Source organism: Centruroides sculpturatus, unplaced genomic scaffold (assembly GCF_000671375.1).
Source record: "Centruroides sculpturatus isolate CEXI.00-Female unplaced genomic scaffold, Cexi_2.0 scaffold217, whole genome shotgun sequence".
Lineage (NCBI taxonomy): Eukaryota > Metazoa > Arthropoda > Arachnida > Scorpiones > Buthidae > Centruroides > Centruroides sculpturatus.
Genome location: NW_019384750.1, coordinates 315,120 through 327,108, shown reverse-complemented (window position 1 = coordinate 327,108; position 11,989 = coordinate 315,120). Strand labels below are relative to the sequence as shown.

The following is an 11,989-nucleotide window of genomic DNA, read 5'->3' as shown; positions in this document are numbered from 1 at the left end:
ATTTTTTATAATGAATAAAAATATGAAAATGAAATGTTGCTTATTAAAGGTTTATTATATTCTGGGTTTATGTACAACCATATTTTCCACATTCTTGTATGTTTAAATTGAATATAACTAATTTTTTAAGATGTGAACACACATTTCCACAATATAAAATTTATCATCGTTCTAGAACTTAATTTTATAACTTACCTGAATTTTTAAAATGCCATTTCTGTCTTACTTAGAAAATGGGTTTTAAGAAACTTTTTGGAATAATAATAATAATTTTTTTTATACAGATGATAAATTTTATATCATCGTTGATAAGAGACAATTGAAAATCTCGACACAATTAAAAATAATCCAATGTCAAATTATAAGTGATGGTTTCATCACGAACGATATAAACAAACAGCACGGAAGAGGAATTGTTTTAACAATATACACTCTCCTCTTTGTGTCCGGAAAGCTACGGATTTATTTTTAAAGTCCAGAGATGTCTCATGCTTGCTTCGAAGCCTTTAGAGATATGTACAATGGATATTGGAAATTTGGATCATCAATTTTTTCAGAAATCATGTCACCTGCTTCAGAGCAAATGATAACTTAGGTCTGACTTTTCCTTTATTTAGAATTATTTGCTGTTCTTGTTTAACTTTCTTTTCTCGCTCTTTCTGCAATCTTTGCCTCTCTTCGTCTATTTTACGCTGTTCCTCTATCATTGCAAGTCTCTCTTCGGCCTGTAAAAAATTACAAATTTCTCAGATATATTTAATGATTAGATAAATTCAAATGTCTAAGTAATAAATATTACAAAAGAAGAATATCCACTTCAAATTAAAATTTAGTGATGTAGATAATTACGGATTCTTAATAATAATAATTCAATTTAAACTGTTTAAGTTTTGGTAATTATTCATCAATTCTTTTTTGCAGTTACAATTATTTCTGAGAATTCCAAAGATTATAATTTAACAACATTTGATATTCTAGCACATAATAACGAAAGGATTCTGCATACCCTTAGTTAAGAACTGTGGCTGAAATTTTAATAACTGATCAAATGAGTAAAATGGCTATTAACCACTCAAAATGAGTATTTTTTGTTCAGATAATTATCCACAAAGTCTTTTTGGCTTTGATGCTGAGGGATTTTAGATAAAAATATGTGATTCACTTTGTACATACTAGAATTTTTTGATTTTACATGAGTAGGGATGGAGGCAAATTTACCATTATGGAGCTCTTAACGTATGTGCTTAAACTGTTGGAATAACAATTAATACATTTTATTTTCATGTCCCTCACATATACAGATAAGTATGTATTAATTGTTGGTACTCCAATATTTTTAAATAAATACTTTGTGTGTATGAGGGCAAGTGTACTATTATACACATAATCAAAAAATTCTCTTATGATGAATCATACATTCTTTTTATCTAAAGTTTCTCAATGTCAAAACAAAAAAGGACTGATTTGGATAATTACCCAAATAATAATAATACTCATTTCAAGGAGACCCCTAAACAATAGCCATTTTCAAGCTTTGTGCCCATTGAGACTTGTTCTAGACTTACTGATTGACATAATAAAATTTTGGCCAACTTCACCAAGAGCTAAAACCCATAAGGATTTGCAATGTCCTTTAATGAAAAAATTTAACACTCCTGAGTAAATAATTATGGAAATTTATCAGTTTATTAAAAAATGTAGTGATTTATTGAGAGATTTTTAGTAATCTAAGCAAATAATTGATAAAATAAAATTTTGTTACAACACAAAAACAGTTTAGATAAATTACAGTAGCCTCCTTATCTCCAGGGATACATTCCAATACCTCTAGTGGATGTCTAAAATTGTGGATAGTATCAAATCCCATATACAGAGTATAATGTTACGTCAAATCCATGAAAGTTTCTCATTTGGTGGAATAGGAAAAATTTTCCATATTACGTGAACTTGACAGATGGTATGCTAATTTCGTGAATTTGACAATATTACTGCTAAATTCACAAAATTGGCAATTTATCAACCGACACTAGTGCTGTATTGTGATAAATTTATGAACTTTTTATTCTCTGTCCTGGGCATAAAGAGGGCAAAAATGAGTACGAAATAAAAGTCTTATTTCGTACTCATTGTTTGGCTGGATCCACAATAGGGCGGTTGGATGGTGAAGGAGGCCCGATGTATCCGAGACAGACTGACTGAAAATTCCTGGTGAGTTACTTACACAGATTAAATCCCAAGTCTCCAGAGTGATCGTTTGACACCTTGCAATAGTGACCAATCACTTTGATCGCTATCACAAGGTATTGGAACTTTCTTTTTTTTTTTTTTTTTTTCTGTTTTCATTTGCCATTGTTTTGGAGTTTATAATTTTGACAGTTAAAACATTAAATAACAATTATTATTGCATCTTATGTTATAAACTTTAGTTTTGAAAATTAATTTAAATTAAAAAGCAATAAAATCAATTAAAAACCATTTATAACTATTTGATAATTGTTTAACCACTTTTTCCACTTTCTTGCTGATGAAACCAGAAATAAGTACAGTGTCATTACTATTTGTTGTATGTATTCAATTAATTTTTTTATTCCTAGAATGTATAAATTAATTTTATATAAATAAATATAATTATTGGGTTGTTCGGAAAGTAATTTCGTTTTTTTTACCACTTATGAATTAGTTGTATTTTTCCCGCCATTTTTATTCTAAACCGTATTATCATTATATATTTTGACAGCTAGCATTTTAAGGCTTATTTATAAAAAATTTTGTTTGGTTTTGTGCAATTGTTCAATTTTTGTGTCTCATTAAATATGGAAGATCGAAAGCAGCATTTTCAACATATTTTGCTTTTTTATTACCAAAAAAATAAAAATGCCGTTCAAGCAAGAAAAATATCATGTGACATGTATGGTAGAGATCTGTTGACAGAATGACAGTGCCAAAACTGGTTTACAAAATTTTGTTCTCGCAATTTCAGTATTGAAAATGCACCACGTTATGGATGGCCAATTGAAGCCAATGAAAACAAAATAAAAGGTACTGATTGAAGCAAACTGCCGAATAACAACACGTGAAATCACTAAGAGATTAAATTTGTCAAATTGAACTGTTTATGATTACTTCAAACAAATTGGTTTCGTTTCAAAGCTCGATATATGAATTCCACGAGTTCTTAAAGAGAAATGCTCTATTTGGTGGGATATTAAGGAAATTTTTTTTTGGAGCTTTTACCAGACAATTTAACAATTGATTCGAAAGTGTACTGCATTTGAGTAAACAAATTGCGTAATATCATCAAACAGAAAAAGCCAGCTGGAATTGATAAAAAAAACAGCTGTAGTGTTTTACCACAATAATGTCAAATTTCACACAAGTTTGGTAACTTGTCAGAAACTGTTATAACTTAGATGGGACCTGCTATCACACCGACCATATTCACCAGACTGAGCACACTCAGATTATTACTTGTTCTGGTCTATACAAATTTTTTTTAACTGTAAGACATTTACTTGAAATAACAATGTCAAAAATCACTTGGATCGGTTTTTTGTAAGCAACGATCAAAACTTTTATGAATGTGAAATCGTGCTATTACCAGAAACAATGACAACAAATATTTCAACAAAATGGTTGATAAATAATTCAACAAAATACTTATTTATTTATAAAAATATTGCTGTTTTTTCCACTGAAAAAAAAAAGAAATTACTTTCCGAACAACCCAATACTTAATCAGATTTTATACTTTCTAATCTTCAAGTAAGAAGACAATACTAAAGTAAATCTTTACCTAACATTTTAAAGCTATTATTCAATGAGTGAAACAAATGTTGTATCTTATTGGAAAATATATCAATAGTATGCCAACTTCATGAAACAGGCTAATTTTGAATTGCCTATTTCACAAATTATGTAAATTCTCACCTGTTTCACAAAATGAGCAACATTTCTATATTCAGCATAATAGACGCATATCTATGATAGTTTAATTTACTGTATTTTTGTGGATTGTCTGGCATGTTGGTCTATCCGGGGGAGACCATGAAATCATATTTGCATATGGTAAAAGCCAGCATGTCAGTTTAAGTGAGGTTACACATTCCTCTCTAGAGGATGCTTTAAAAAACAAATGAGTTTTATACTAAAAGAGTGAAACTGTTGGCATTACATCAAAAACTACAATTATATATTTAATTTCTTCATTTTGTCTTCTTTATAATGATGTAAAATACTTATGGAATGCCAAAGTGTATTTAGACATGATTTCTTTCTATACTGTGCTTGTAAAAGTAATAAGTTTTGTTTTATTTGTCAAAAATTTGTGATGGAGCAGGGCAGTAATTGTAAACTTGGTAAAACAGCCATGGAAACTTACAATGCCACAAAAATTACATAGGAAGACTAATGTTTATCTCATTCAAAGGTGTTTGAGTAGATTTCAAGAAGGGAGGCAATAGCTTGAAAATGGAAGGGCAGAATGTCCTGCCAAAAGTTTGTTGGATGTGAACATTGGAAAGATTCATCGCCTCCTGCTCCCTGCCAGCACCACTGTAACTTCCCACTTCTATCTGGGTATGTTGAAACATCTTTGCAACAGGATTACTACATACACCCGCAAAAGATGGAAAGCAAAAAATTTTTTTCTGCTGCAATGTGCCAGCCCATTTGGCTGGAATTGTGCAGTAGTTTTTAGCTTGAAAACAAGTCTCCCTGCTCATTTGCCCACTGTATTCAGCAGGTTTTGTGCCATGTGACTTTTTCTTCTTTTCACAGCTCAAGATGAACATGATGAGTAAACAGTATGATGCAAAAATAGAATAGGATTACAAAGGAAGAATTTTTAAAGAGCTTTCAGTGAATGTTGTCAACAGTACACCGAGACATAGACAACTATGTAGATCATCATAAAGATTAAAAATCTTTCTATTTACTTTTGGTTTTTTTGAAACAATAGTCCTGGATCTTTCTGCCAGATAGTATAGCAAATGGTATGCAGAATATGTCCACACTATAGTGTACCATATGTTTAAAATTATCCTTTAAGTTTTAAGTTAAGTTACATGGCAAAACAGACTGTTCACTAGCTTTTTCAACTGCAATTTAATCAAATTTGTCATAACAGTTTAAGAAATGATTTACAAATTAAGCATTTTTAATATATTTTTACTATATTATTTTAATTGAAGTTCTGTTTTTTGATTAAAGTGTTCAGCATCGTAATTAATTGTTTAAATTTCATTAGTTCTCAATGCACTTAATCCAGTATAACTTTAGTTAGACAGCTTCAGATTTCAGTAAATAGTAATTTCCAAAAAGTGAAAAATCCTAATATATAAATCTTACCAATTTTTTCTGTGCCTCTTCAATTTTTCTGTTATTTTCCTCAAGTATTTTTTCCAGTTCGATTCTCTTCTTTCTTTCNAAATTAAAATTATTAAATTAAATCAATCTAAAATATAGACAATCAACGTCCCCCCTCAGTGGGCTGTGGTAAAATATCAAACGTTGACTGGTCCGTGGTGATAAAAAGGTTAGGGACCGCTGTCCTAGAGCACGAGAAATTGCTAGGATTAGACCTTGCCTCCTGATGGTCGACCTGGACCTAATGGTTTCCTTGATGGTTGCTCTAGTATAAATAAATTTAATTTAAAAATGGGATCTTGTTTTTTTTTAGAAAAAAGTCAGCCAGGTTTCAACTATAGTAATAATGTCGTAAGTTTGCAGAATCTGAACAAATTTGTGATCTTTGAGTCATATTTATTGTTCCTTGGCACTTCCAAGAGAAAATTTCCAGTGTAGAATTATTAACAAATATATCTTCTTTTTGTACTTTTATTAAACTTTCTGAGTGTTGTTTCTGTTTTAAAAAAATCTATCTTCTGGAACTCATTAGTTTCCAAGTTATAGGTAAATTTTTCACCATCCATTATTAAACAGTCACCTCTTAAATAGGCATTTTTAATTCAAAGATTTTGCCTTCATAAAATGAGGCAAAAGTTTTTTACATCTTATCTTAGATCTATAAGTTAAATTGTCAAAAACTCTGACTCTAGTATAATTTTGATTTTCTTGAATGCTTTAAATTTTTAAAAATTAATCTTTTATCATTCAGATCACTTAGTTCCACTAATATCAAACTAGTTTTTGGAGAAATATGTTCTCTATTATTTCTTTTAATCAGTGTAAAAAATTCTGTGACATTATTTGTCAATTCTTCATCATTACCCATTAACCCAGAGATGACTTTATGTTATTCTTTTTTAATTCGTTATGAAATGAATGTAACAAAAAAGATTGCATAGAAAAATTGTCTGTACATACTGTTTGTTTTAAATGTTAACTCTTCAATTTTCTCATCTATAAGAGTCAATTGTTCTTCGTGCTCTTTATTTAAACTATTCAGCCAATAAATTTTGACAACTATTTTGTCTAAATTGGATGAACTGTTTTAAACTGTTCTTCGAAAAAAGAAAGCAATTTCGATTGAAAATAATCTTCGAGATATGATATCTTTAACACTGGTTCACTTGGAGAACGCTGACATTTACCGATGGACGACGAACCGTTTTCTTGGGGGGGGAAGGAGGAGTGGGAGACATTGGTCCAGGATTCTGCTCCACACTGCCCCTCTCCAATAAAATAAGGATTAACAGTAGTGATAGTAAATGAAATAAAGCATTATAAGCAAAAATTAATTAATTCTTTCGAATACTAACTTGATAATACGAAAAAAAAACACCAAGTTCAAGCTTCACGAAAAAACACACAGCTGTTCCCATTACTGACATGATTTTAGGAAGAACAAAGTCAGAATGAGCAGACAGCAAGGTGGTGGATCTGTGTTGGTGTGGACAGGATTTGGATGGGAGGGATAAAATAGAAAATATATTTATAGAAGGTAGAATGAATTCAACTGTTGTATCAAAATTAATAACTTTTGGATCACTTATTGGGTGAGCAAACTGGGAGTTCCAACAAGATAATGCTGCCATTCATGCATCAGTCAACTAAAAATTGTTTTGCTGAAAAAAAGTAATGAAATTAATTGGCCATCACAGAACCCTGATAGAATGTTTGGGGCATTATGAGTCATCTTATTTATTGCCAAAACAGACAATACAATATTGTAAATGAACCAAAATTAGCTATGATGGATTGTTGGGAAAATATTTTACTGGTTTTTGAAGTTATTCTTGTTTAACTCCTTGGGACTTACCAATTTTTGATATTAATGTAATGAAACGTAAAAAATACTTAAAACTGAAAGAAAATGAAAGAAATGCGTTAATTTTGAAGAAAAAGCTTCAAATTTTATTTTCCTTTGTCTCGCCTTTCTGTGAAATCTGACGCTGATGAGTCATTGTTTACACAGCTGGAGTTGGATTTCCCGAGACATTCTCAGAAGTCTCGGGAGGCGATGGGTTTATAGTAGGGTGAATACTAGCTGGCCGTATATTTTTAAATATTTTTTAAAAAATTAAATTTTTATTGCGATTTCCGACCCCCCCAATTAATTAAACTTCTATATAATAAAATCTATTAATTAAAAAAATTAAAAAACTATCGGAAGTCGTTTTTGACATCAGAAAGCAGCTTTAAATAACTTNTCCTCCCCCCCCCACTTAATTAAACTTATATATAATAAAATATATTAATTAAAAAAATTTAAAAACTATTGGAGGTCGTTTTTGACATCAGAAACTAGCTTTAAATAATTTTACCAAAGTCAAATCCGTGCACTACAACTTTAGAATGATGAATTAAATTTGATATCAAAATCCCATTAAAAAATAATTAAGCGTTAATTGTGCGTCATTAAAGGTTGATTAAAATCGCAATAAAATTTTTTCACGCGGGTAAACATTTTTGAAAAAATTTAGAGACCTAAAAAACATTCCAAAAATTAAAAAAATTGTAAAATGGCCTTAAGGACAGAGTTTTTCGTAACAATATGTAACTGGCCCGAGATATCTCGGGCTTGAGGCTTAAGGGAGTTTTAATTAATTAATTAAATTAAATCAAATGGTGGACCTACAAAGTATTGAAACATCACAAATCGTTTTTTATGCTCTAAAAATTTTAGAAANTAAAATTTAAAAAGAAAACCACTATCAATATTTAATATTCTAGACTAAAAAATTAATCATTAAAAACAAATTAATTACATTTGCAAAACAATTAAAACATTTTTAAATATTCATTAATAAATCTAGAATTTTTTTATAAATACTTATTAAATGGTTAAAATCTTCAATAAATAAAATAATAATCATCATTCTGCAAAATAAATCATATAATAATGTATATATGTATAATCATCATTTTAATGTTTTAACATTAGAAACTAATAACAGTTTCATATTTAATTATAAAATAAAACAATCAAAACTTATCTTAAAATATTGTTTATATTTACAATTAAAATTTAATTGTCAATAGTTTAAAGGATTATTTATAAACAATAATACAATATTGCAACTTAAACAGAATTTTTTAAAAATTTTATCAATTATTTAATATATTTTGCTTAACAAACTATGTATAAGTTTATATATATATTTCATAATATAACAAATAAATATCAAATTATTAAACTGTCAACAGAGGAATTTTATTAAGCAATATAATAGCAATATAATATATAATTTTACAAAATAATAGTTTAATTACATCAATAATGTAAGCAAAAATATTTTTTGAAATTTTATAATTTATTAAAACTATAAATTATCATATAAAAACTAACTTATAATATCTTAACTGCTACATAATTTATTGATTAAAAACTCTCAAAATATCTTTCAAATAAAGATATTTAAGTATTAATTATAAAAAGGTTTCAATTATATTAATAAGTTACAAGTAATATTAACTTCATAAATTTCATTTTAATATATTTTATGAGCTAGCATCTATTGTCTTTTTTCAAATTAATAATTAACTTCTTACATGCCAGATGAATGATAATGTACCAATCTAATTTCTCTCAAGAATACAGTGTCACATCATAACTAAAATTTGCAATATGTGACATTGTATCAATTATTATATTAATGTAAGGTAGATGTTTCACCAATCACAGAAATTTTTACTCAAAATTTGTCTTACACTTTTATAATTATGCAAATGTATGAATATGTTTGTTTATATTTCATGTAATGATAACCTCAGTTTTCATTAAAAAACCCAGGTTAAAATTTTTCATGAAACATTCAATGATATAATAAGTTTTCAAGTTGCTTGATGTTTGAATAAATTATACTGCCATATAAAAAAATTAATATGTATTTTTTTAATAATATATGTATAAAACTTTATAAAAAAAATATAAATAGAATTTATATTTTGTTATAATATTAAATATAAAGTTAATTTGTAGACATATATATATAATGTATATATGCATGCATATACATACATATAATGAAGATTGATTATGCATATACTCTGGAAATGCAAAGTTTCATATAAATTATATTATATGCATATTAAAATTTAAGGAAATACCTTCTGCAAACATTACTAACGCGCATAATTATTTTTTCAGGCTGTTTTTTTTTTTGCAGATAAAGTTATACTTCTCTTAATTTTCATTAAAGAAAAAAACAGTTATTTGCATGGTTATTGGGATCTTTATTTATTTATTTTTTTAAGTTGGCAACCAATTTTGGAAGCTTTTTAATAAATAAAAGCTTACAAAATTTGTAGCAAATTCTTTTAATTTTTATGCTTAGGTTTAAATAGATTTATTTATATAAATCACAATAATATTTTTTTTATGTTAAAAAAATAAATGCATGAGAAAATTTTCATCAAAATATAAAAGGGAAAAAGCAATTTGATTGTAAGATCAATTTTTTAATTAAATATTTAATAATAAATTTACTTTCAAATTTGATATATGAAATATTTATTATAATGTGAGTGAAATACAATTCTTTAAATTCTTTTGTTAATCTATAGAAGTGAAATGCATCATTATTGTTCATGTAATCAGGGATTGAATACTTATCATCTTGGAATAAAAATGTTTTTAAGTTGTTTGTGAAGAAATTTTTTTGTTTTTTATTATTTCTTATAATTTTTTGGAAATGACAGGCAAGTTGCAACTATTTTAAAACTTTTTTACATAAAAAAATTTAATTTATATATTATTTTATCCAACATTTATATTATTTTGTTTTACTACTGTATTGCAATTTTTGATTTTGGAAATATATTCTAAATATATGTAATTATTTAATGTTTTTGTTCTAATTTATTTCTGGAAAGAGTTTTAAATCTATTCTGGAAGAATTTTTGAAAATTTATTTCATTAGAATTTTGAAGTTTATTGCCATCTTAATTATTTTTTATGGTTATCTGCCTATATATTTAATGTATATATTATTGTTTTTTATTGTCTAAGAATTAATTTCTTACAAGTGGATAATTATTAAATTTCTAGATAGCATTTGAGAAAAGATCTGTTTTTGTTCTTATTATTATGTTTCACAGTTTGTAATCTGAATAGTGTATTTACTAAATTTGAATATTTTAAATAAATTAAACGATTTTTTAACTATTTTGATATTATTTTACATTTAAAATTAGGTATTATATATCAATACATATTAGATACAGAACAACAAAAACATAGATTAATACTGTGTAAGTACAACAGAGAAAAAATCTCATTCCATTCTTTGAGATACATAATTAAAAAATTCAAGACTGTACAGTTATTTTGAAAAAACTTAAAATACACACTTAAAAACAAGTTTCAAATCTTATCTTCCTCATCAATAATCATTAATATCCTATAATGTTAATATAAAAATAAAATGCCATTCAAATATGTAATGACAATTTTGTGTTACACTTTTCATATTTGAAATTTCAATATAATTTTTCTAGTAATTTTAAAAACTATTATTATTAAAACTATTGAAGTGAAATTGCTTTAAAATATATTTTGTTAAATATAACTTTATAAATTTAAAAATAAGACAAGATTCTTTTGGTTAAGTTTAATAGGAAAGTTCTTTTCTATACTGATTCAAAATCACATTTTTTAAGGATAATATGTGTTTCAGTTCAAAATTGCATTAAAAGGAATTACTTCATCATCATCCTTCATTATATTATTTATTAATATGAAAACAGTATTTTAAACAATCAGATATATAGGCATAAGCAATATAAATAACTGACTATTTGTTAAATTTAAAATAAAGTAATAAAGCTACAGTTTTTATCGTCAATATACAATGTAATGTTTTAACTGTTAATAATTATCTGATGTAATTTTTAAAACATCTACCTAATTTTAGAATCATTAACTATAAAATTAACTTTAGAAATAAAAATTTGAAAATTATATAATGTTTATCTAATTTTAATAAAAGTCACCTGAACATTTTAAGTATTTACATATGAATATCTAATACCACATTTGTAACCTAATTAGAAATTTATTATAATAAAGTGATCAATTATAGTAATATAAATAATCAACAAATTTTTATTAAACAGTTCTTAACTGATAAAATGCCTGATATTTATTTCAAGAAATCAAAAGTAGTTTGTAATAAAACCATTACATTTCTTATCATAATATTAGCCAAATCATTGCTTAAAGTTAAATCAAAAATAATTTGAATTTAGACAAAGGAAATCATTGCTAAATTAACTAGAAATTTTCTTAAATAAATTAATGAGTAACAAAAACTGTAGTATTTCAATGATATCCAGGATAACACACAGAATTTGCCATCAATTTAACATAAATCAATGATTTTATATATATATTATATATATATATATATATACAGTCGACCCCACTATAACATGGATTCCTATATGACGGCGAAAAAATTGCGACGGTATCCATACAAACATGGTAAAAAAAACTCCTATAATTCAGTAAAACGTCATCGGGCAGCCGAACTACTTTCTGCCGTCCAGCGCCACGCTACAGAGAGTTTAGGCGGGTAAATTGAGTTTA

At 26.7% G+C, this 11,989-nt stretch overlaps 1 protein-coding gene across 1 annotated transcript in view; it reads right to left on the bottom strand.

Moving 5' to 3' along the window:
- Nucleotides 1–36: 36 nt before the first annotated feature.
- The window catches only part of LOC111628545 (arginine and glutamate-rich protein 1-like), a 44,483-nt gene continuing 32,530 nt past the window's right edge, over nucleotides 37–11,989 (bottom strand). Inside the window, exons 4-6 of the mRNA XM_023372357.1 lie at nucleotides 5,764–5,769; nucleotides 5,347–5,424; nucleotides 37–725 (exon numbers count right to left, since the gene is read on the bottom strand). Of these exons, the coding sequence (XP_023228125.1) occupies nucleotides 561–725; nucleotides 5,347–5,424; nucleotides 5,764–5,769 (249 nt within the window). The 3' untranslated portion in view covers nucleotides 37–560. The remainder of the gene's footprint in view (nucleotides 726–5,346; nucleotides 5,425–5,763; nucleotides 5,770–11,989) is intronic.